The sequence below is a fragment of the Leptinotarsa decemlineata genome, unplaced genomic scaffold, assembly GCF_025532065.1.
Source record: "Leptinotarsa decemlineata unplaced genomic scaffold, Ldec_3_MD MMD2_tig00026294_RagTag_RagTag, whole genome shotgun sequence".
Lineage (NCBI taxonomy): Eukaryota > Metazoa > Arthropoda > Insecta > Coleoptera > Chrysomelidae > Leptinotarsa > Leptinotarsa decemlineata.
The window spans coordinates 8,995,869-9,023,374 of record NW_027412674.1 but is presented as its reverse complement, the minus strand read 5'-3'; the positions used below and the strand labels follow the sequence as shown (position 1 = coordinate 9,023,374).

Below are 27,506 nucleotides of genomic sequence, written 5' to 3'. Positions count from 1 at the left end.
GACTGCATATAGACTTGTACACATTGCCAAATGCGCAAATCAGTTCAATGCAGAGTGCAACAGACTCTTAATTGAGACTGGAAGTCACAGCATTCTGGAAATGACCCCTGACTTTATGCCTCCAACTGTCAACTACGAACTGCCTTATAAAGTACTGTTCCCGAGTAGAGAGAACTGAATCCTTAAGGAGAAGGAAATATTAAGAGCAGATAGTTGTTGGTTCATAGGTGGATCAAAAACTCCTTCCAGTTCTGGTGCAGGTGTTTTCAGTCGCAGACCCAGGACAGAGACACCAACCTGCCTAGGAACCTATGCGACTATATTTCAAGAGAAAATTTACGTTATTGATTTGTGTGCGGAGAGGAAGAATCCAACCTCATACACAAGTCAATAAAAACATTCTTCGACAGTCAAGCGGCGTTGAAAGCTCTCAACTCCTACCGAGCAACGTCTAAATTGGTAACAAATTGCCAAAAACGACTCTCCTCGTTTGGAAGACTTAACAGCTTGTGTCTGGTCTGGATTCCTGACCATACTGGCCTGAAATGCAATGAGGCTGCTGACTCCCTTGCAGGGAAGGGTGCTGCAAGCAGCTTCATCGGACCAGAACCTATCATTGGCATCACTTTAGGCTTTGCCAAACAAAGATTGAACAGCTGGATGGCAAGAAGATTTATGGACTTCTGGCAGAATCTTCCAGGATTGGCTCATTCCAAGGCGTTTATTCACCCTTCGAAGCTTGATACCAAACAGTTGTTGGACTACAGTAGAGATGAACTACGATGTCTAATAGGCCTTCTTACAGGTCACTGTCATTTGAATCATCATATGCAGGGACTCGGACTGCCGGAAGACAGTGTGTGTCGCTTCTGTTTGGGAAATGATAAAACAGCAGAGCACATACTTTGTGCTTGCCCCGCTGGGGACCATATCAGGTTTTCAGAGTTCGCCAGAGCCGTACTATTACCAACTAAACTGAAAGACCACCTCCAATACAAACTAATGGGCTTCGTTGAGAAGCTGGGTTCATTTGGTGGAGTTTGAATAGGTGTGAGCCACAATAAACCCTTGCGAGTTGCGGTGGAGGGTCGAACAGACCCACTCACTTTGGACCTAACCCAATCTACTTCACGAAACTTCGATTGTTAGTGTCCACAATTGTTTCAAGTGATGACTGGACTATTCCTACGAGAGATAACTTTTCCAGGTCCTTCGAGTGCTTTCACCTATACCCCTCTTTCCTCTCACCGCTTTACTGGTTTTGCGGGAGTGAGTCTTATTTCCGCTTAATTTCAGGTTTCCATATATTTCATATCTCTACGCTAGCTTGGCTGGATGCGTCGATGGAGAACATATTTGCAGCTTCTTTGAACTTTCTCTTGAGCCAGTTTTCCTCCCTGTGAATGATCTCAACTTGGGACCACTTGATGTTATGTCGATGAGTCCAAACATGCTCTGCCATTTTCGATTTGCCGGTTCCTTCCCACTGCGTGTTCAGCAATGCGGACTTTCAATGGTTTTTCACTTTCGCCAATACCGCATTTACTGGGTATCCGGTAAATGCAATTATTGGAATCGCAGTCCGCGTTTGGTGGTCTATTCTTCGTAAGGCTGCTACGAATATTGTTTCCGGATCTGAAGCAGGTTCTGAAGTTGTACTTGACCCAATTCTCCGTACCCTTTTCGACGATCATCTGAACTAGGAAAGGGCAAGCACTGATTGTGATGGCTTCTCTTCCTTGCGAGACTTTCGCTGCCAAAGTCTGTTACACTATCACTTTGAAGTAACGATTCCGTTGGAGATATTTCCTGATGATGCCTAGTCCCTCTGTATTACAAAGCCTGAAAGCACTATCCACTAAAGTCCTTTTTTGGTAGATTTGATGGTGGTTGAATTCGTGATTGAGATACAGTTTCGTGTGCGTGTGTTTCCAATTGAGTGCCGATACTCTTCAGCGATACGCCTAAGAATGATTTCAGGAGATCATATTGATCTCCTAAGATAATTATGATCTCTTGAGGATGCTAACTTGTTTAGCGAAACGACCATCGAGACACCGTAATTTTTGTTCTGGTGCTGATGGGAAAGTGTCTTCGATAGATTCATTTCACGCCAGAGGTTTCAATGCGAACTATCAAAATTATCCAGAAATAGAGTGTATTTATGATATCTACTCTGAAAAGGTTGTGATTATGAAACCCTGAGAAACATCGATGAAGCATTTTTGAAAAATTGATTTGAATTTCTCACAAAGATATCTATGATTTGTTTGGAATAGTCCGATAGAAAAAAACCATTCGTTAAGACACGAAGTCTTAAACAGATATTGATTTTCGCAGAAACAAAGATAACATGGTCGTTTCAAAACTTTTGTTCGTTTTAGTGTCATGTGTTTTTGTAGCTCCATATCTCAATAAATATTTATTCTATTGTGTCGTGGATCGAATTTTTTGCCGCTTTTCAGTGTATTACTAGATGATGTCGTTAACCCATTATCGGCCAGTAAAGAATTAAATTGAACCAAAGCGCTGCCGAAACACTCCGAAAAATCAACCAGGCACTTGACAATGATGGTGTAAATGAACGCACTGGTCCAACGTTGGTTTGAGAAATTTCGTTAAGGAGATTTTAGTCTTGAAGATGAGCCTCGAAGAGGTGGATCTACAGTAATCCTCCAGGACGAGGATTTGAGGACCCTCGTGGAGACTCACCCATCACAAACGGTGCGTGGGATGGCGGAAGAACTGAGTGTTAGCTCCCATGTAGTTTTCCATGGTTTGAAAGACATTTGGAAAGTCGAACAGCTCGAAAAGTGGGTGCCCCACGATTTGAACGATCAATATAAATTGTCACGTTTCAACGTCTGTTCTTTCCTGTTGCGCAACCAAAACGTTCTTCTTTTGGATGAGATCGTCACGTGTGATGAAAACAAGGATCATCTGTAGTAATTGCCATTGCGGTAGTTAACGTAAAATATCATTTTATTAATAAAGATCGAAGTCGGTCACCTGGTTTTTCAATATCGATACTTTTCCAACAGAGTGAGCATTGAGTTAAATTTACGATTGTTGAACTTTGGCGGCATCATGGAGGTTATGTTACGGTCAGGATAGACTAAACAAACATATCATGTTGATAAGTTATAATACTGGGAACGCGAAAATGCAAGCTACGAGTTTGTATTTCAGCTTCGTGGACAGAAAGTTCAGTCATATCTGAATAGGTGGGCCCGAAAATTTATTTAAAATAAAAAGTGATCAATGACTTCGATGAAAAAAAGATATAGGTCTTGAGTAGGAAGGATTATGGAAAAATTCGGGAATATCGAACATATATCAGACCAATAAGGGGACGGTACAAGGGAGGAGTGTTAGAAAACAGATTTACGATCTTGGGAATACTAACTAGGCAGTCAATTGGGAGACACAAAAAGTCGGTCACCGGAGCCAGTAGAGACGATTGGTGTTCGTAAACTGGTAATGGGTTCAGGGAAGTTGAAAGTAAAAGTGAGTTGTTGAAGACACACCGGGTCAAGGGAACCTATGGTTGACCATAAACCACCAAAGAGGCGTAATGTGAGTGTTTTTTACCAATCAGTTGATATTGAGAGAAAGTTCACATATTATTTTGTCTGAGTCCACTTCCTATTTGCAAAGAGGTTATAGATTGTTGGGTTCCTAGTGCTGGTTGTTCAGCTGTAGTTCATATTACAATTACAAAAAAGGACGCAAATTCAAGGTTATACAGACCACTCTCCTTAAGGTAAAAGTAAAACTGACAGTATTTTGGACTGAATTGTTACACGTTGATTTTTATTCTTTTGTCCATGGAGTCCTTGTTTTACTCATTATACTTCATTTTTGAAACCTTAGACTTTCATCTTCTCTAGGACTGAGAAAAATACCGTCCTCGTAGAATAAGATGAAATTAAGAAAATACAAACAAATTAGAGACTTCTCAGACAATATACCGAGAAGAGAATAGTGAGTACAGTTTATATATATATATTTACATGTAACATATCATGTTTTTCAAAAGTCTCAGATCCAGTAACTTGGCCTAGATATGTTTATCTGTTCTGCCATGTACTAGATCTATAGACTTTTTAAAAAAGTGTACCTTTTATGATTATAACTAAGCAGTGAGTAGAGAAGAAATTTAGTAGAAAAATTAGCATGATAGATTCAATGAATTTATTTCTTTTTTTAAAAAATAACAAATAATTATATAATATAAGTTGCAAATGGTGAGGATTCCAAACCGTTTCAAGCAGGGTCAGTTACAGAGGAGAACAGATAGTTTTTAAAGGTAAGGTTCATCTTAAATTATTATTCATTATATTATAAAATTTGTTTGAAAATTGTAGAATGTTTCTTTGTTTCTTTTTTGAATTGTTCTAGTTTTCGAATACATTTCAATTCAATCGGAATGCAGTTGAAGAATTTAGGGCCGAAGAAAAAGAAAGATCTTTGCGTTTTAAAGATTTTCTGAAAAGTTGTATACTGAGATTCAAATCACTAGTGGATCTGGTTATTCCAGTTTTTCTCTGGTTAGATGTTTCGTGTCTGATGTACATTCTTTTTAAACACTGGTGAGTAAATAACAGTTTTATATTCATGACCTGTGATTCTTGGTATAGCATGTCAGTGGAATAGCGTTTATTTTTTTTCAGAATAATTCTTAGAAGAATATTTTGTGTTTTTTGTAGAGAATCAAGTGTAGTATTGAAGGCCCCACCCCATGCTGTAATATAGTAGGTCATTACAGATTCAGCTAGGGAATTGTAAAGTAAAAGGAGATTTCTTCTGGTAAGTACGTCTCTCAGGATATAAAAACTGTGCATCAAGACTCTTAAACGGTTATTAACATTTGTGATGTGATCTGACCAGCGCGTGCATTGATCTAAGACTACTTCTAAATATTTGATTTTTTCCACTTTTTTTACTATGGAACATGTGCAATCGATCTTATGACAGTTTGTGATGTGTAATTGTATCAGAATATTTTTTGGTTGGGTAGTGACTGTTGGCGTAAATGTGAGAAATTTTGTTTTTTCAATATTCAGGGTGAGTTTGTTTAAGTTTAGCCAGTCGTGTATTTTTTTGCAAGTCAGTCTCAGTAGTTTCTTTTACTTCCTCCCAAGTTTCTCCTGTGAAGATCAGAGCTGTATCATCTGCATAACAAAAATAGTGTCCTTTAAATCCATTAATTCTTGTAATATCATTCATGTACACAAGGAACAGTATCGGTCCTAATACTGTCCCCTGTGGTACACCGATTTTTACTTTTGAAACGTTACTTATTTCTTGTCCAACTTTTACCTGTTGTACTCGACTTGTTAGGTAATCAGTCATAAGGTCAGCCGACAGACCACGTATACCGTAATGGTGCAGCTTATTGAGTAAAATTTCGTGAGAAACTGTGTCGAAGGCCTTGGCAAGGTCGAGGAATACTGCAACGCATTTCATCGATTTGTCCAAGGCCCCGACTGTCTCCTCCAGGAAATCCACTACAGCATTCGGAATTCGGATGGAATTATATTGTAGTAACATTTTTTTTTACAATATATTTGAGGTGAGATGTAAATTAGTAATTAATTATTTTTAATATAAGTATATTACAGCTTAATGACATTGTACAAGTTACAAAAAAAAACAAAAAAACTATAATTTTTAGATTGTATCGATTTCTTTAAAATTGTTATTCACTTATATGTATAATTTATTAGTCTTTGACTAAATAAAGGATTTATATATTCTCAGTGTTTGAGTTCTGCACAAAACCATATTGCCTATCAGTGATGACATTATGTTTGTGAAAAAAATCCAACAGTCTTTTTTTTACCACCTGTTCAAATATTTTTGCTAAGTTTTTTATAACAGATATTGGTCTATAATTACTTGGTTCACGACGGTCACCTGATTTGAAAATTGGAGTGGAGAGACTCTTTCCATTTCTGTGGAATTTTTCCACTTGATAAGCATAGATTAATTATGTGTACTAGTGGGGATAGGATAAATTCATGAATGTATTTTATGGTTTTAACTGAGAGTTTGTCTGGACCTGAAGAACAATTATTTTTCAGTTTAGATAACTGAATAATGATTTCATTTTTTGTTGCAGGTTCTAAATATATGGTTGAATTATTTCTTGCTAAGGAGTGTCTGGCTGAATTCATTTTGGGAATTTTTTCTGACATATTGATACCGAGATTGGTGTGAAAATTATTAAATATGTTGGCTTTTTCTTTGTTGCTTGTTATCATATTTCCAGTTTTATTTTTCAATGGTGTGTCTTCTATTTGTATATTGTTCTTTTTCTTATTGCGACCAGTTATATCATTTATGACATTCCATATTTTTTTATTGTCTTTTCCAGCTTCCTCTATTTTGTGCTGATAAAATTCAATTTTTGTGAAAAGCATTTTAACTAATATTAGAATTGAGTTGAAGCATATTCGGCATCATTCTGAAACCATATAATGAGAGAGAATATAAGTAGGTTTAAATCTGTTCTGTTTTGAAATCTATTTTTTTTTTCAATAATCAGCTGTCGCCCCCATACGAACGACAACTCTCGGAAGTTGACAAACTTGTGCGAACTAAGGACTGACGAGGTCTCACCTTTCAACGTGTGATTCCTAACACGGTAGGTATACGGTATATCAAATGATCAGATTTCGAAAAGATCGGCCTTTGTGCGATCGGCACTAACCCTACAGTTTTTTCGGAATTGCTTGACATCCAAATTTTGGAGAAATCAGCATCTGGTGACAGCAGCTGCCAAATTTAATCAAATTGAAATAGACACGACAATAGCAAGAAGGTTACCAAGGATTGATAGACAGCTAAGTGGGATTTCATGATGATTTTTCGGTTAAGAAATCTAATTCCACAATTTAGACGATTTTTATTTTCTGTTTATTATCTGTTTTGTACGTTATTACACATTTAGGACAACAAGAAACGTTCAGGGCAGTAGTTGTACACCGATAAACCACCCAGTCACTTTCCGAAGCCAAAATCCCATCAAAAAAGACCATGGTTAGGTACTGTACGGTGATAAGCGGTTCGTGTGAATCACTATAACTTTCTGCAATCAGGCCAAATCACCACAACAGAATCCTATTGTGAGAAAAACGACAAAATGTACCAAAAATTGCGTCAGCAGCAGCCAGCACTAGTCAACAAAAGAGGTCCGATCCTATTCTGCGTCACCCACCATACACAACAGACCTCTCGCCAATCGACTATCATCTTTTCAAACACTTCGTCAACTTTCTCACACGTAGAACCTTCGCCAATTAGGAAGAGGCAAAAACGGCCTTCGTTGACTTCATCGAATCCCGAACAGACAATTCTCATGCTGACGGAATTAGTCGATTTGTTCTACGTTGGCAAAAGTGTGCTTATTTCGATTTAATTGAATAAGTATCCACTGGAGGAGACTCATATAAAAGTAAAAAACTATTGGAATCACCTTATATCATGAAACTCAAAGAATAGTTCATAATTTTTTGTCGAAAGAATTTCCCAGAGGAATTCAAATATTAGAGGGACGTATGAACATCTCACCTTAGACGTTTGGGGCTCTCAAATGACGAACATCTTGGTAAAGGACTTCGAATAATACTGTTTTTGTTTTTGAGGGAGCTCCTAGTCATAATATAATGGCCATTACTATCTAACTGGGAAGTTTTGACGTTTTTTCCACTCATTTCAGCTCTCTTGCGGTCTCTTTCCTCTCTTCTTAATTGTCTCAAACGTAGGTCTTCACCTATTAGCCAGTAGGTAGTTTGATCACATTTTCCTTTCATGGAAACCGTGCCACGTTCCAGAAGATGGTAGCCACCGATTTTGTTCAAAAGCTCTTTGCAGGCTTTACTGCAGTGGATTTTCAAAGCTGAAACAAATATTGTGTCAATTGGTTGAATTGATTTGTCACGAAATGTATAGTCAATGCAACCTGTTAACCAAAAAAAAGCATATTACTGGAGTTTTTTCCCAACATCAAATCGTTATTTTCAACACCTCGACACGTGTTTCGATCACCAAGTGATCATCTTCAAAGAGGAAGATTGAAACAGTTTTAATCTTCCTCTTTGAAGATGATCACTTGGTGATCAAAACACGTGTTAAAAATAACGATTTGGTGTTGGGAAAAAACTCCAGTAATATTAATTACTACACCAAAGGTTCCAAACAGTGCATCATAAGTACAAAATAAAGCAGCTGTTCCAGTTTACTTTACATATACAGGGCGTTCCAGCGTTCCCTTGTATATCAGAAACAGACATGTAATCGAAAATTTCCAAGAACACGCCAATTTTTATTTCTAGGGGGACTTTAGGCGTCCCCACAGAAAAAAGTCCATCGGTGTGAAATCAGGTGATCTAGCTGGCCACTTCACTTGACCCCTTCTGCAGATCCAAAGCATTGGAAAACGCTCGTCCAAAAACTCTTGTTTTGTTGACAAAGTAGAATATACACGTATAGAAATAGAATTTAGGCAAAATACATACAATTATGTGAAATATAAATAAAAATAAAATAAAAATAATAACAAAATTGTTATACAGGGTGATTCAAAAGTACTTTGACAAACTTCAGGAGGTGATTTCTCACAATATTCTAATATGAATTGTCCAAATAAATAAATGTCCGGAAACGCATCGTTTCCAAGATACAGGATGTTGAAGTTTTATTTTTATTTTCGTTTTTTTCAAATAACTTTTGAAATACTGAACTTAATTAAACAAAACTTGGTAATAGGAGGTTTTTTAGGTGTCGAATTCGAACCTGATGTTCTTATTGCTCTTACTCGTAGGGGGCGCCACCTACACGTCTTTTTCCTTTTTAAAGATTCATAACTTTTTTGGCCGTACTTCTGTATCTTGGAAAGGTCAAAAGACCTTTCAAATGATGTATCACTCGACCCCTCATGAAATTAAAAAAAATAGGGGGGTGAAGTTTCGGGTATGATTTCCATATCAGAATTAGTCCCCCTAGACGTGTTATTTGAAATTTTTGATTACATGTCCGTTTCTGACTTAGAGGTTATGCTATTTTTGGGTATGGAGTTCACTTTTTGTTCACTGAATTTGATTCGAAAAGGTACTTACGTTCTCCTGTGGATTCCATTCTACTGGCGGTATTGACTGTGTCACCGAATAAACAGTACCGGGGCATTTTGAGTCCTACCACACCTGCACATACTGGACCTGAAAATAATATTCAAACTACTACCAAGCCCTTGTGAGCCCCTCAAAAATATTTGATTTAGGTTAGCTGAGATTTGTTATAGAAACTACTCACAGGTTTTGGCCAATGTTAAATTTCTATACAATTTCTCATAAACTGTGGAACTTTATTTATAACTTTTTTTAAACACACACGGTGAAGAGTAAAAGTGATAGTATTTTTTCAAGGACAAAACACAAGCACTACAGGAAAATCCTTAAGTAGTGCCTGTGCGAAAGTAGCGATTCACATTGGAGATTCAATCCATTTGAAAAACGTTCTCAGGAAGTTTATTCCACATACACGCAGTTTTCCAGATGAAAAGAGTTCTTAAACAGTGAAGTTCGAGGTGTACTGAGTCGAATCACAGTCCGTCGCGTATTTCTGATAAGTACCGCTCTTGGTAGAATCAAATGTGCTAAGTCACTTAAAAACCTTCTGTGAAAGTATCTATAGAAGAGAGACAAATCTCCAACAGAGGTATGATCTGAGATTCATAAAGCATCAAAAGTTGCTGAGGTGTGTACAGTTTTCTGGTTCTGAACAGTGTTCTAAGCTTTTGAGAAGCAGCCTTTGCAGTTCCAGAGACATGATTGTGCCGAGACGTATTGGTGTCCATTTTAACACCCAACAAACTTATCGAAACAGAAAGCGAATTTGTCTCATGTGACATTATTATATTTGGTTCAGAGACATTTATCTTCTTGGAGAAACTCGATTCCTGTGCTTTTGTGGCATTGAACCGAACCTGGTTACTTTCATCCCAATTCGAAATCACTTCTAGATCCTCACTGCAACCTCCTGCTGCCAGTGAAGATGACTCTCCGTAGCTAATATCCTGGAGACAAGTCGTCAGCAAAGCAATATAGGTATTGGATTCTTGCTTTTTCCAATAAGTCGTTGATGAACAATAACAAGAGGGTTGGAGACAATATGGATCCCTGGAGAACACCGTCGTTGACAGTGGAAGTATTCGGGAGGTATCCATCGACGGCCACTTACAGGGAACGTTTTTTCAGGAAGCTTCGAAGTTTGGTAAGCAAACCCTCATGCCAAACACAGTCAAAGCGCAACAGTTCTTGATTCTTCATGTTTCTCGATTGCGTTATTCCAAATATGGGTGACATATGATAGAAGGTCGCCTGTTGATCTTTGTGTCCAAAAGCCATATTGGTGATCGCTCAAGATTTTGAAGCCTTCCAAATATTTGAGGATATGATGGTTTACGACTATCTTCTTGATGATATAACTGGTAGCAAAGCGAGTGGTCTATAGTTATTCGGACGATTTTTCTCACCCTTTTTGGAAATAGGCAGAATGTGAGCAATCTTCCAACAAGATAGTATTATATAGTATTAGTATTATAACAAGGTAGCAATCTAGTATAATCATATTTGCAATAGTTGTTGGCCCCTGCCGCGTCTGTTCATCTGTACGCGATAAACGCAAGAACTACCGAAGGTAGGATTTCCATACGGTTTTCACCAACAAACGGTGTGACTCCAGAGGAAAGTTTATATACAGGGCTTTTCTGGCAAACTATTCAACGGATCAACCTGAAAATCCCACAGTATGCATAAGTCAATATGACCTACACGCCTAAAATATTTTAGACGAAGCGGCGTTGTCGCTTCTACTATAAAGTAGCGGCTTCTTTGATTTTTCAAATGGAACACCCCGTATATAATATCATATTATCATTCATTATCACTTTGTCAACAAATTCATATACTATTTCCCTATACTTATCTATTACCGTTTAGAAGATATAAATTAATTTTGATATTTTTTTTACAAACATGAACTTTTATAAATGCTGATAATCTTGAACTCTCTTGCACTAAAACGATCAAATTTGAAATGGAGTGGAGTGATACTATGAGGATCTTCACTCCGAGTCATATTTTTATTTGCCTCATACAGGGTCTTCAAAAAATGCAGATACTTTGATCTCATGAAAAAATGAGTGGAACTCAATTTTTTCAACTGGAACACCCAGATAATACTATTTCTATTTTGAACCGTTTTCAAGATAAACTATTTGAAATGGTTTCCTTGTTGATGACTCATTTTTGTAAAACAGATTTCGTTTGATGTTTCTCAATTAGTCACAGATAATACAATGAAAAGATAATTATTAAAATACTCCTCAACCATCGAATGAAACTTCTCTTCAAACAATAGTTTTATTAACGCTGAAACACGAACTGAAAATAATAAACCCATAAATTAATGAGTTAATTTAATCGTCAGTGTATTTCAGAATATGTTCAAACACATCTCCACCTCTACTTGAACAAACATGTAATCTCTTCAAAAGATTGTCATGTGTAGCGCTTCTGATCAAGTCTGGAGTCAAACTATTGAAAGCAGTTGTAACTCTCGATTTCATATCTTCTATTGTTGTTATTGGAGTAGAGTAAACCATATTTTTAATGAAACCCCACACGAAATAATCTAATGGATTGCCATCTGGTGTTCAAGGAGGCCAACGAAAAGGTCCATTATTACCAATCCATCTGTCTTCGAAGATTTCGGTTAAAGCTTCGCTGATCGAATGAGAATTATGGGGTAGAGCACCATCTATTTGGTACCATACACGTTCTCTTCCTGGTCTATTATTTAAAATCATTTGAATTCCATTTCTCAGTAAATCTTCATATTTTGATGCATTCAAATTATCATCATAAAACTCGATATAAAAAATTGACTCATTCTTTATGGCACAAAATACATTGAATTGCCATCTTTCTTGAAAACCCCTTTGGCGGACAACATGGGGATTTTCTGGCGCCCAATAATGACTGTTGTGTCTATTGAAAACTCCATTTTTTGTGAACTTGGCCTCATCTGTCCATATGATATTGTCAAGGAAATGTTCATCCTCTTGAGTCTTGACAAGTAACCATTCAAAGAATTCCACTCTACGAGGTAAATCAGTCTCTTTCAAATGTTGGACACAGTAGAACTCATAGGGATACCATTTATGCTTATTAAGAATTCGACAAATTGTCACGTAGAGTATACCTATCTCCCTTTCAGCCTCGTGCAGAGAAGCATTTGGAAATGCATGAAAGTATCCCAAAACTGTTATACCATTGTCATCATCATCCACTTTAGTCTTCTTACGAATGATTGTTGGACGGAAGGTTCCATTCAACCTACAGTTTTTTAGTAGTCGATTTATCACATTATTATTCAGCTTCGGAAGTTGTAGATATCTTTCATGAAATACTCGGCATGTTCTACTTGCAATTCCATTGCACTCACCATAAATTATTAATAAATTCAAGAAATCTTCATTACTGTAACCTAATCTTGACATTATTCTATTATAATTGGTAGCTATCACAATCAGTCAAAACCACCAACGAAAGTCTAACGTTAACTAATTGGTTTATTTATTTTTCCAAAGCACACTATTAAAAAATATTAATGTGTACTGTTGTACGTTAGAGACCAATACCTCAATGTATACAAATTGTAACTTTTTCTAAGGTAGGTACATACCAATTTCGAATTGACTGATCTGAGACAGTTAAAACACTGGATCAAAAAGAAATATTACTGAGTATAAAAAAAAAGTTGAATATCCAAAATAACTGATGAATTCAAAAAAACGAGCAAGAAAACCATGTCAGTTTCCGTTTGATACAGTTTAACTCGAAAACGGTCCAAAATAGGAATAGTATTATCTGAACAAAGTTGAACTAAAATTGGATGTAGAGCTCAAAAATGTTGAAATATACAGGGTGTTCCATTTGGAAAAATTGAGTTTCACTCATTTTTTCTTGAGATCAAAGTATCTGCAATTTTTGAAGACCTTGTATGGGGTAAATGAAAATAAGACTCGGAGTGAAGATCCTCATAGTATCACTCCACTCCATTTCAAATTTGATCGTTTTAGCGCAAGAGAGTTCAAGATTATCAGCATTTATAAAAGTTCATGTTTGGTAAAGAAAATATCGAAATTAATTTATATCTTCTAAACGGTAATAGATAGGTATAGGAAAATAGTATATGAATTTGTTGACAAAGTGATAATGAATCATAATATGATATTATATACGGGTGTTCCATTCGAAAAATCAAAGAAGTCGCTACTTTATAGTAGAAGCGACAACGCCGCTCCGTCTGAAATATTTTAGGCGTGTAGGTCATATTGACTCATGCATACTGTGAAATTTTCAGGTTGATTCGTTGAATACTTTGTCAGAAACGGCTAATTAACGCTCATCATGAAAAGCCTTGTATATTAGTCTGTTTAAAAGTCATGTGTCTCTGAAGCTCCATATCTCAATAAATATTCATTCTACTGTGTCGTCTTATATACTGTTCTACTTTATACATTGATGCTGTCAATTTTTTTCCAACTTTCAATTTTTTGCCTCTTTTCAGCTTATTACTTTATGATGTCGTTGAGCGATTTTTGGCCTATTTTTCTCTACGAATTCAAATTTGACCAAAGCCCTGCCGAAACAGCCTCAATCTCAACCAGGAGTTTGGCAATACTAGTGTCAATGAAGGCACTACTCAACGTTGGTTTACAAAATATCGTTCTGGGGATTTTAGCCCCGATGACGAGCCCCGAAGTGATCGACTGACAGTAATCCAAGAATAGGATTTGAGGTCCCTGGTGGAGACTGATCCACCACAAACGGTGCATGGAAGAACTGGGCATCAGCTTCTATGAGGTTTTTGATGGTTCAAAACGTATTGGAAAGGTGAAATGCTCAAAAAGTGAGTGCCCCACGATTTAAACGGTGACAGAAATTGTCAGGTTTCGAGGTCTGTTCTTCTTTGCTTCTACGCAACCTAAAGGATCCTTTTTTGGATCGAATTGTCACATGTGTCATCCTTTATGGCAACGAGAGACATTCAGGACGGTGGTTGGACATCGATGAGCTACCCAAAGGCGAAAACACACGACAAGAAGACTGTATGGTGGTTAGCGGCTGGTGTGATTCACTATAACTTTCTGAAACCAGTCCAAACAATCACAGCAGAGTCTTATTGTGAGAAAATTGACGGGAAAATTCGTGTTGGCCAAAGTTCAAATGGCGCTCATTTCGATTATTTCGCTGATATATTACATTTTGAAGTAGGTTCATAAAAACAGATCAATTTTTGAAACAACCTAAAATTCATGTTTTCTGTAAATTGGTTGAGATTCCTTTATTGTTTCATATTGGTATACTGGTTTCTAACAATGTTCAAATTTCAGCTATTTAGCATGTTATGTTTAGTTATTTTTTGAAAGGCATGAAAGTTAGAAGTGTTATGTGTGATTATTTTCTGCTATCGCCAAAAATGCATCTTAGAATAAGCAAAGGATCAATAATTTTGACGATGTTCACGATGCTCACATGAACATCACTCAGTAATTGTTGAATGACATCAATTTAGTAGGAACCACCACGTGTACCTTAATGAAAATTTGACAGCAGTCAAAAAGTGGTAACAGTTGTACCTACTGTGTTTCATGTCATTTCTACGGAGATCTGAGATAATATTTTTGTTGAACGGAAGATCATCTTGAGTTTAGACAGGTTGGAGCCTGGCTCTCTTACCCTTTGGACTGATGTTTGCCAGAAGGACAAACGGGTTATAACTGATGTGGGTGTTGATGGTATGGCGGCATGAGTGTCCTCAGACATCAGTACCGCCCTTCACGGTGTACCCCTGCCTGGCTGGGGTGAGTTGAATGAAAAAGTTGTTCATCTTCCAACGGAAGATATAGGGGCCTCATTCGACAGAGTGTCGGGGCCTTCTATATCGGGAGGGGTCGTCTACAGTATAATCCATAGCTTCCCTGACTAATGGGTTTTCATGAGTTTCTGCACCATCGAAAACTCTCTGATTTCTCGACTGAATGGACTGCCGAATGGAAGGCTGCTGCAAATCTCTGTGGATGGCTTCATTCCGCACGAACCAAGGAGCATTCACAATCATCTTTATTAGCTTGTTTTGCAATACCTCCAGAATGGTGATATTAGATTTCGCCGCTTGTCCCCAGACCCCTGGAGCATACATAATGACAGTCTCGAACATCGTATTATAGTTCTTAAGACTCATTTTAGATCTTCTGTTGATCATAGGGCACAGACGTGCTATCCGCCCCTCGATCTTTGATTTGACGCTCGTAATGTGCGGGTTTCAAGTTAGTCCACGGTCTATTAGAAGACCGAGGTACTTTACCCGCGCTTGCCAGTCAATCTCCCTTCAAGAGATTGACTGGATTGACTGGATTGGCCGGAGAAGATAGTAATCTTCCCATGGTTATTGCCTGAGTCTTTTCCGGGTTCACTCGGATCTTCCAATCAAGGTACCAGCGCTCGAGGTCGTCCAATGCACGTTGCATATAGACGACGCCGAGCTCCCGATCCGTGGAAGATGAGAAGAGAGCCGTGTTATCGGCGTGTCATCACACGCTTGGGCCTCGGAAGGTCACAAAAATTTTCTTTCAACGGAGTTGTAAAGGTATTCGAAAGATCTTTAAAACAAGGTGCCACTCGACCTACTTTCCCTATCTAAATAAGGGTCGTCGGACGCACCCCTGCCAGGGGGTGCGTACTACAAAAAATCTGATTAGTCTGAAAGGTGTCCCCCTTTAATTAGAAATCGACGTGTCCGAGCTTTTTTTAAAAATCTTACTTTTTATATTCAAAATCGGCTCTGTTAAGTTTTCGTTGTTACACAGTGAAGTCCTAGGACTTCAAAAATTGCAAATTGTTCGAAAATTTTGGCAGCAAAGTTCGTTCCAGAATTGCTGAATTTAGATAAAAAAAACAGACGTTCAAGAATTGTTGAATTACGTCAACGGCGATCCAGATTTGCTTGAGAGGGTCATAACCAGTGGCGCATTATGGGTATATAGTTATGACATGAAAACCAAAATCCAACGGCCCCAATGGAAGAGTCTAGGAGAGCCAAAACCAAAAAAATCACGTCAAGTTCGATTAAATGTCAAGGTTTTGCTCACTGTTTCCATCGATTACCGCGGCGTAGTGCTGTAGGACTTTTGCAACATGGTCGTACGGTCAATAGAGAATATTATCTTGAAGTTATGCGCCGCTGGCGAGAAGTAATACGAAGAAAACGTTCGATGTTGTGAAAGAACAATTCATAGCTTTTGCATCATGATAATGCATCTGCTCACCCGTCTCTGCTTGTTCGTGATTTTCTGGTCAAAAACAACACCGTAATCATGCCGCAGCCACCGTGTTCACCAGATTTGGCACCCTGCGACTTTTTCCGTTCTCTAGATTGAAGAGACCCATGACATACCAAAAAGTGCAAACGAAAAAGACACTGACACATATGTATTATATCTGAGGGGGACTACTTTTTGTTGGGAAAAAAAAATCTTATTTTTTTACCAGACTTCATCTTTTTCATTCTAGTACTTCTCAGATCGATGAGGTATGATATTGTTTTTTTTTAAATGGCAACAATTTTATGATTCAGTCAGACTTCCTAACTCATGGCTACTATTTCAGAAATATGAGTATATTAGTCGAAAAGATATTTGAAATGATATTTGGGTTCAGTGATTGGATGAAATTTAAAAACATACATACCTGAGTGGATTCCAATTCTCAGCTTCAATTTTTCAGTGGGCCTATGCTTTATGATGAAGTTCTTAACATCGGATAGTAAATGGAGAGACATCGTTGCTATTTCAGCAGCATGTTGATCGTTGTTTTTGATTGGAAGACCACTAACCTAGGACAACATACAAATTCAAGATATACAGGGCATTTCTCAATAACATGCTTATATTCATGTAGGTCATTTTTGAGTCTCATCTGAGAAGAAATACCCATGAAATATATGACCTGAAGGGCTTAACGTTTGTACTACAGAGGACATAAGTTTTAAGATGCATTTGGTATGGTATAGTCCATGAAACAAAAAAAGGTTTCGATTTTCGTCAACATTCTCTAGCATGTGTAATTATTACACCCGTTGTCATAACTAATCTCGTATCGTAAATATAAACATCCATATAAACTATAACGAAATGAACAATAAAACATAGGTTATTTCAAAAGTTTTGTCTTTTTTAAAGTCCTGTGTTTTTGTAGCTCCATATTTCGATAAATATTTATTCTACTTTATCGCGGTGTATACAAAAAAAAGCAATTTATTTCCAACAGGAGTACCGAGTTACAGGAAATGCTATTATTACAGATTATATACACTGTGTCCGTAAAGTATGGAACAAATTCATTTTTAGCTAAACAGGTCATTTTAAGAAATAATCCTGAAACACGTCGATTTTTGATGTTAATTTACCGTATTTTAAAATAATAATCTAATATACACGGTGAATTACGTTCGAGTAATGACGTCATCGTCATTTTTCTTAAATGAAACACCTCCATTTTGTCTCCATTTTCGGATTACTCTAGCTGAGCTGATTCCAAAAATGTATCACATGTTGATTCCAATTGGTACAGGGTGGACAAAAATACAGTAGTTGTGTGTGTGCTAATAAAGTAACGCGTAACATTCTTTATTAGGTAAATTAACAATATTATCAAAAATACTTATTGTCTAGCGGTAATTGGTTTAAATGTAACACCCTGTAGTTTGCTACATGTTTAGAGTAATAAAAATGAGCTGTTTCCAAACATGTTTGGTACTTGTGGTCTAGCAGACAGAATATGAAAGAAATTATTTCTTATCTACATTTATAAAAAACATAGTCGTCTAGTTTTTTGTGAAATATCATTATTTGTTTAGTAATTTATTGATATTCAGTGACAGTTTAGTACTACAATATTTTTGGTATTCGTGAATATTCGAATGATTGCTTAGATTTAATTGGAAGTAGAAATGGAGTTAAGTGTAAAACAAATAATTGAAATACTTATGATGATTGGGTATGGAGACAGATCGCGAACTCAGATGGAAATGTGCAATTTGTTTAATGATAAATATCCAGAAAGACCTATAACGCGTTCAATAGTCAGTAAGCTGGAAACGAAATTTCGAGAAACTGGTACGGTTGCAAATGTACGCAAATCAGGTCGTCCCAAAACAACGGTACACCAACAATTGAAGCTTGAAAAATGGCATACTTATAAAATCAAACTTGTGCAACAATTAAACGAAGATGATCCCGATAGACGACTCCAATTTTGCGAAGAAATGATGGATAAATGTCACCGAGATCCTCTCTTGATACAAAACATTATTTTTTCTGATGAGTCCTCTTTCACGTTAAATGGTGAGGTTAACCGTCAGAATTGTAGATACTGGGCAAAAGAAAACCCCCACTGGATGCGTGAGCATCATACACAATACCCTCAAAAGGTAAATGTATGGACTGGAATTGTACGATATCGAATCATTGGACCCTACTTTATCGAAGGTAATTTAAACGGGGCAAAGTACCTTGAGTTTTTAAGGGGGTATCTCGTACCTACTTTACGTAATTTATTTCCCAGCAGACGTAATCCTGGAGGTTTTGATGAAAGTTCATGATTTCAACAGGATGGTGCACCTCCACATTATGCTGTAGATGTTAAAAGGTACGTATATGAAATTTTTCCGAACAGGTGGATTGGTAGACGTGGACCCACTGAATGGCCAGCGAGGTCACCAGATTTAAATCCTTTGGATTATTTTCTGTGGGGCCATCTGAAGAATGTTATTTATAAAACGAAACCAGCAAATATTGAAGATGTACAAGTGAAAATTCGAACAGAAATAAACAATATTACGCAAGAAACCATACACAAGGTTCAACAAGAATTTGTACACCGTTTGGGTTACTGTCAAATACAGCAAGGCTGCAGTTCGAACATTTGATATAAAGTCATGTATTCCTGCATATTCTCTCCGCTAGACAATAAGTATTTTTGATAATATTGTTGATTTACCTAATAAGGAATGTTACGCGTTACTTTATTAGCACACACATAACTACTGTATTTTTGTCCACCCTGTACCAATTGGAATCAACATGTGATACATTTTTGGAATCAGCTCAGCTAGAGTAATCCGAAAATTGAAACAAAATGGGAGTGTTCCATTTAAAAAAAATGACGGTGACATCATTACTCGAACGTAATTCACCGTGTATATTAGATTATTATTTTAAAATACGGTAAATTAACATCAAAAATCGACTTGTTTCAGGATTATTTCTTAAAATGACCTGTTTAGCTAAAAATGAATTTGTTCCATACTTTACGGACACAGTGTATGAAATAAATATTAAAAATAATGATATATAGAAATGTATAAAAGTGAATGCTAAAACAAAGTATATATAAAATATTCGTATAAGTAGAATTTCAAAAGAGGAATGAAAAATTGATTATATAACACAAAAAGTTACAAATCATGCAATTTAGCAGTACTGACACAAATGTTATTTATAGTATTATTGAAAGTGATTCTGGATACAAGATACCAAGGCGTGATTCAATTAGAGTGAGCAGTTGGTTAGAGAGTCTCAATTTTGTCAATTTGCTGAGGAGAACATAATGGTCTAATATACTGATTGATAGAGAATTTTGTATTCTATACTTTGTTGCTGTTCATTTTTTTTTCCAAATTTAAATTTTTGTTCGTTTTCAGCGTATCACTATATGATGTCGTTGGTCAATTTTGGGACGATTTTCTCTACGAATGCAAATTGAACCAGAGCGCTGCCGAAACAGTTCGAATAATCAACCAGGGATTTGGCAATGATAGTATTAATGAACGCACTAATCGACGTTGGTTTGCGGAATTTCGTTCCGGAGCTCGAAAGTGGTCGACCTATAGTAATCCAGGACGAGGATTTGAGGATCTAAATGGAGGTTGACCCATCACAAACGGTGCGTGAGATAGTGGAAGAACTGGACGTCAGTTACCTTGCGGTTTTTGATAGTTAAAACGTAATGAAAAGGTCAAAAAGCTCGAAAAGTGGGAATCTCACGATTGGAACCATGATAGAAATTGTCAAATTCCGAGGTCTGTTCTTGTTTGCTTTTGCGCAACCAAAACAATCTTTTTTGGATGGGATCGTCACGTGTCATGAAAAGTGGATCATCTAGGACAACAGGAGTCATTCAGGGTAGAGGTTGGTAAACGACGAGCCATCCAGGTACATAGGAAAGGCAAAAACCCAGAAAAAAAAACCATGGTTACTATATGGTGGTCAGCGGCTGGTGTGATTCACTATAACTTTCTGCAACCGGACCAAACCATCACAGCAGTGTCCTATTGTGAGAAAATCAATGCAATGTAACAGAATTGCGCCAGCAGTAGCCGGACCTCGTCAACAGAAGATATCTAATCTTGCTCCACGACAACGCCCATCAGCACGTTTCACGAAATGACCGGCCGAAAATTGAAAGATTGAGCTTCGAAGTTTTGTCCACCCATCATATGTCTTAGATCTCCCGCCAACCGACTATCATCTTTTCAGGCATTTCAATAATTATTATCACTGGAGTTTTATCCCAATACCAAACCGTCATTCTCAACACCTCGACACGTGTTTCGATCACCAAGTTATCATCTTCAACAGGAAGATTAAACTGTTTAACTGTTCAACAGTTTAATCTTCCTTTCAACAGTCCTGTTCAACAGTTTAATCATCTTCTTAACAGCTCAATTTTCACCTTGAAGATGATCACTTGGTGATCGAAACACGTGTCGTGGTGTTGAAAATAACGGTTTGGTGTTGGGAAAAAAACTCCAGTTAATTCATTACTACGTCAAACGTTCCAAACAGTACATCACAAGTATATTTCAATAATGTACCGGTGGAACCTTCGCCAATCAGGACCAGGCAAAAACGGCCTTCTTTGACTTCAACGAATCACGAGTACACAATTTTCATGCTGACGAAATTAATAGACATTGGCAAAATTCACCGATTCAAATAGCGCTTTGAATTGTATTGAATAAGTATCCATTGAGATGTATAGGTATCTGTAGAGTAGGTAGGGTGACTCTAGGTCCACAGCATTTAGACCACATGTGACCACATCCTCCAGAGGAGTTGTTCTCCTAGGTCATCGTCCATCCTGTCCTTTCCAGGAAGGTGGAAAGGCCAAGGTGTAGGCCAAGACTCGCTGAACACACACTCTTATTGGCGAAACTCCGGACACTAGCATAGGACAGGCCAGAGAGTATCATCTTCCTGTTAACATATCCTGCATAGAGGTGTGTCCACTGCCCCATATTATGGAGGTGTTCCCTTAGTTGACAGTGGCGTCAGAATTCCTACTGTTAAGGGTAGGTTTTTTCTGGTCACCGCCAGATATTTCTTCGGTGCCAGCTTCCCAGGGTCGCTCAGTGTGATCCTGGCAGGACCGCATCCTTTGATTCCATTCCATCTCTTCAGGGATTGAGCATGGGTGTGACGTTTGGCTAGTTCCGCAATTGTCGAAGTCATCAGGCCGTAGGTGTCACTGGGTCCTAAAATTCTTAGTCCAGCCGCTTCCTTGGTTAAAGAGTCGGCAATGCTATTAACTCTACCCCTGTCATGCCCTTTAACCCACCTCAGGATAATGTTAATATCTACCAAGGCTTTGGCTGAATCTTGGTGGCACTATAGTACTAGCCCTGAGGTAAGACGTTGTCTGTTCCAGGCTAATAAGGCTTGTCTACTATACGTGCAGATTGTTATGTTTTTTTGCTAGAAATTCCTAGTTAGCTATTTCTTTTGTGGCGATTGACATACCAGCCAGTTCTGTTGGAATCACGCTGTTATTTTTTTCCCATTTCTCACTTAATCCTTAGGCTTAGTGATCTGCAGTGAACTCCACATCCTGAGCCTCCTTTTTTTTGAGCCGTCTGTATATATTCGTATTGCATTTGTAGCATCTGAATCTGTGTCCTGTTTTATATGTATTTTGTAGGTTTTATTAAACACAAACCTGGGTAGATTTGCATCACTGTAGCAGAGGTTGCGCTTCTGTACCAGAGCCTCAATTGACCCATTCCTACTTCGAGGTTTACACCAGCTGTGCGCAATCGTAACATGACCATCAACGTAACCTCCTTAATGTACAGGTCTAGAGGGATCACACCAGTATTTATTTCCATTGCGGCGGTTGGTGTTGTTCTCATGGCTCCTGTAATGTTTAAACAAGCCAATAGCTGTTTAATTTTGATATAAGCTTGATATAATTTTCGGATTGCCATTGCTTCTAGATCTTTCGTTTTCCATGCAATGGCTCCATACGTTAACATAGGTCTTATTATTGCAGCGTAGATCCAGGTGACCGCATGGGGTGAGAGACCCTATATGTGTCTTCCACTGTGCTCCGACATTGCTCATAAGCCACTGAGATATTACAGTGTGAAGAAGTCTCATAAAAACTAAAAAAACTTTTGGAACAACCTTTTATTCATTACACCCATTTATTTTAAATTTTGATTCTAACAAATAGACCAACTTGCCTGAAATTTATGAATTAGAAATATATTATTGATTAACACCAGCATATACTGAAAAAAATATATGAATGAAAATATTTAGTAGCAGCATTATGTGAAATGATTTCATGATATAATTCAACAATGTATTGAAATGTAATTTTATCTAAACTAGACTGATTTTGGTTATATTTTTATGTTCTCGAAATGAAGCCAAAATGATTTATCTAATATATTTTATCGATGATCATATTTAGAAATTAGGTGATGGAAGGTATAAATATTGCGAATGGTTTTATTAGAAAATTAAAGTTAATATTATCATCCAATACAGACATATTTCTCGAGAATTTTGTTTAATAGATTATGTTAGATGTTGGAACATTTGAATGGAACATCAAAATATGTGGACACTTTCGTAGTCAAAATCATAACAATTTTGTTCTCCAATAGAAATACTTTTTATGATAATGATATTAATAATAATAATGTCCTTTCATTCTCCAAATTATTCATAATATAGGGACATTCACATTTCATTTCATTTTTTCATTACATATACAGATTCAAAGCAATTGATATTTTTTTGAATTAATTTGGAATTTTGTTCATGAAATTTTTCCAAGGCAGTCGGTAGCTCATTGTAAAAAAAATTAAAACCTCCTTCTGAAAATGATGGGTCCTACAATGTAGGACCCATGTAGAATGTAGGAGTTTTATTATTATAAGAATTTGTGATGGGAATAAAACTGAATATTTTCTTGGTGGAGTTATCAGAAAATTTAATTGAACTTCAAAATCGATGTCTCTTGAAAAACTCGTGAAATCTTATAACGAACACTAAAAATTGAACATACTCACAACATACTCACCACCATATAGGCATCTCCTATAGTTTCAACTTTGTATACGTCGTAGTGCTCGATGATGGAATCAAAACAGGTATAGAGATCATTCAGAAAATCAACCACCTGAAAATTATGTCACTAAACAATACGTATTTTTTTCAGATGTTTAATATTTGGAGTACAAACTGGATAGAAAAAAGTTTTTTTTTGTATAACTCAATGTTCGTATAAAAGTAGACGTTTTAAAAGTATTTTTATACCGTGTAATTCAATGTTTATTTGAAAGTAGTTGTTTCGAGTGGGCTTTTTCTTTCAGTTTATGTCTGAAAGTTACTTTTTTACGATCTACACATCTTAGTAAATACTTTATTTTTGAATTCACAATTCAAGAGCATATTTTCGCTTGAAATACAGTCGCATAGGTTCCTAGGCAGGTTGATATCTCTGTCCTGGGTCTGCGACTCAAAACACCTGAACCAAAACCTGAAGGTATTTTCCATCCATCTGTGAACCAACAATTATGTGCTTTTAATATTTCCTTCTCCCGGAGGATCCAGTCCTCTCTACTCGGGAACAATACTTTATGAGGCAGTTCGTAGTATATAGTTGGAGGAATAAATGATATCGATAAAATCTGTTCTGAAAAAAAAACACTTCTCCGGATTCGTTCACAGATGTAACAACGATTGTGATAGAAAATGAACAGTCAATTAAAAACCAAATGACCCTACAAGCAGCATTTCTAATTCAAAACCACAACTAAGCAATTACATTGGTCTACAGTGGTTTTGTTGCCCTAGATATGAGATTGATTTTGGATGTATTTATACTCACAATTCAAGAAATTATCAATGGTTTTGTAAGATTTGCTCTCGTTTTCTTTTAAATATTTATTTTCATTTTACATTACAAAAATTCGAAAACAAGAAACAAAATAACAGATATATCTATAATCTCAGTTTTATTTGGAAGAATATGATACTTTGAAATAAATAGAGAGGAAAATTTCGAAAACATGTTATATTTCCATGAAACGCCTTTTAAGAGCTTTTCTTTTATAATTTTTTCTTTTTGAAGACCAGCAGTAATCGACCATCATGTGACAATCCCATCGACCCTGATATCTTCCTTCCATTACTTTTAGATCCTGGTGGAACCGCTCTCCCTGCTCCTCACTATAATTTCCTAAATTATCTGGAAACTTATCCAAATGGTTGCGAAGATAGTGTAACTGGATACTCATATTTGCTCCTGGAATCTGAAAGTTTGTCAGCATATTTTGTACAATTTCTTCATAATTTGGTGCTTTATGGTTACCTAGAAAATTTTCGACTACCAACACAAAACTTTCCCAAGCTTTTCTTTCCGGAACAGTCATAACTATAATAAAACCAGTGTCTTTCATCAATTGCCGTATTTGAGGACCATCAAATATTCCACCTTTCAACTTTTCCATACTAAGTTTTGGAAATTTTCTACAAATATATTCAAAAAAATCTCCTTCCTTGTCCAAAGCTTTTACGAATTGCTTTATCATTCCTAACTCAATATGCAATGGTGGAAGTATAATTTTGTCTCTGCTCACCAACGGCTCTCTTATTACATTAGCTTTACCGACAGTTAAAGAATTTCTTTCAGGCCAAACATCTTGTTCCCAATGACGTTGCTTTGCTCTACTGTCCCACATACAAATGAAGCAAGGGTATTTCGTGTATCCACTTTGTTGACCAAGTAAAAAATTAACCATTTTTAAATCCACACAGATCGACCATTGATGCTCCGAGTATTTTATTTTTTCTAAAACTAATTTGACATTTTCATAGTCTTTTTTGAGTTTTGTAGAATGGGCAATTGAAATTGATGCAAATCTATTTCCATTATGCAGAAAGACGCATTTTAAACTTCTTTCACAGCTATCAATAAAAAGACGCCACTCAGTAGGTTTGTATTCTTTCAAACTCATGTCCAGAAGCAGCTTCACAATATTATTACAGTATACCAATCCTTCATTCTCATAAAAAAATTGTAATAGCTCACTTTCTCGCATTCTGTACGTTGTAATTGTAACTGTCGGTGCCAATGAGTTTTTTTCTTTCAATCTTGAAGCTAACAGTTCTGATCCTTGTTTTGATAAATTTAGATCACGTTTTAAATCACTGAGTTCATTTTGAGATGTTTCACCCTCCCATCCACTTCCACTGGTAGACTGATTCGATTTCTGTGAATTTGGCAACATCATTGTTTCTGAAGGCATGCGAATCACTTTTGAAATATAAATAGGCCGAGGGAGATTTTCACTGTATAAAACAGGACGTTTTGTAGACTGTAAGTCTGGATATCTCCACGTTTGATTTCGATTAAAACCTTCAGCATCTACTACGCAAAAGTAACAATCATCGAAATGATTCTTAGGCTCCATCCAGATCATAGAAATACCAAAGTCTAATCCAGAACGTTCTCCTTTTATCCACAGCCGCAAAGACTCAACGCAAGACTTACAAACTTTATTAGGAACCCATGATTTATGTAATTTGTTCATTTTAAAACCGAAATATTCAGCATAAGTTTCCTTAACAAAGTCTGTGATATTTCTTTTTGGTTTTTTTGATATATAAATACCACAAATATAACAGAATAAATCACTACTATATTTGCTTTTCCTTCGTGACAAACTCATGTTCAAAAAGACAAGATAAATATATTAGAACGGACACTCAACAATTGAAACAAAATATTAACATATAACAACTTATCCAGATTTCCGTGTTAGTACTTCAATATTATCAAATAACTGAATTCTCAGCTGTTTTGCAGAGTAAGGAGCCCGAGAAGTGGGGATCACGTGATGTTTGTACGCGCAAAAAAGTTGCGCAGAAGTCCAATCATGACTGAGAAAATACATTTTTTTTACTAACAAGCCGATTATTATCAAAAATACAAGATACGTAAAAATCATAAAAAATAGAGCACGTTCAGTACTTTCATAAATATATTCGTGATTTAGGCACTCGAAAACATAAAAATTTGCAAAAATATCCAGGGCAACACAAAAAAAAATTTTTATATAGCTGTGACTTATCAATTACGGACACAACAGACACCACCAGTTTGCTGATGTATCTCTCTTGAAAGAAATATTTTTTCTCGGTAATATCGTTAGGACTTTCTCAACTAAAAAAATACGATTCCATTTTTTTCAAAATGAGGATTTAGAATGAGAATTCACATGGCCAGATTGAAATTTTGTTGGGAACTCTGGAAAACAGCCAAGTGAAATTTAGAGGTAAGAAAATACTTTCATAATTGGTAGTGGTCATGAAGGAACTGACTCACCTGTAGAGGAGTACTTTCAGCAGACATAGCAGTGAAACCTACGATATCGCTGAAATATATGGTTACACAATCAAAACTTTCTGCTTCCACTTTCTTTCCTCTTTTCAGTTGTTCTGCCACGGGCCGGGGCAACATTTCATACAGCAAAGCCTCTGGAATCAATTGATGGCCATTTGAAAACTGATAATTGATAACAAAAAATGTTTATTACTGGAGTTTTTTCCCAACACCAAACAGTTTGATCTTCCTCTTGAAGATGATCACTTGGTGATCGAAACATGTGTCGAGGTGTTAAAATAACGGTTTGGTGTTGGGAAAAACTCCAATAATATTCATTACTACACCAAAGGTTCCAAACAGTGCATCACAAGTACAAAAACTGTTACTGAGACAATTAGTAATAACACCGCTCAAAGTGTTTCGTTTTTGATATGGTGGTGGACGGTGGCATAACGACCGTCCACAGAGACAGTAAGCAATCGCCATTTTTGGGGATAGAATCCTGTTTGTGTTGTCACGGTCCACCGTTTTTGAACGTGCACATTGAATATATGTCATAACGAGAGTTGTGAAGAGTTTTTTAGGTGTTTTAATAGAAAGAGCACACTCATTCACGCCGGTTAGAAGCCGGATGTCCAGGTGGGAGTACCATAGCACGAAGTGCATAACAGTTGACTTTTACTCAATTTGCAATAA

At 36.7% G+C, this 27,506-nt stretch overlaps 1 protein-coding gene across 4 annotated transcripts in view; it reads right to left on the bottom strand.

The window, feature by feature from the left end:
- The window catches only part of LOC111512674 (guanylate cyclase 32E), a 292,318-nt gene that overhangs the window by 3,943 nt on the left and 260,869 nt on the right, over positions 1-27,506 (bottom strand). For all 4 annotated transcript variants that reach the window (XM_074180299.1, XM_074180298.1, XM_074180297.1 and 1 more), the window contains 5 exons: positions 26,811-26,962; positions 23,502-23,600; positions 16,821-16,965; positions 9,123-9,221; positions 7,576-7,903 (listed from right to left, as the gene is read on the bottom strand). In XM_074180299.1, the coding sequence (XP_074036400.1) occupies positions 7,576-7,903; positions 9,123-9,221; positions 16,821-16,965; positions 23,502-23,600; positions 26,811-26,962 (823 nt within the window). The remainder of the gene's footprint in view (positions 1-7,575; positions 7,904-9,122; positions 9,222-16,820; positions 16,966-23,501; positions 23,601-26,810; positions 26,963-27,506) is intronic.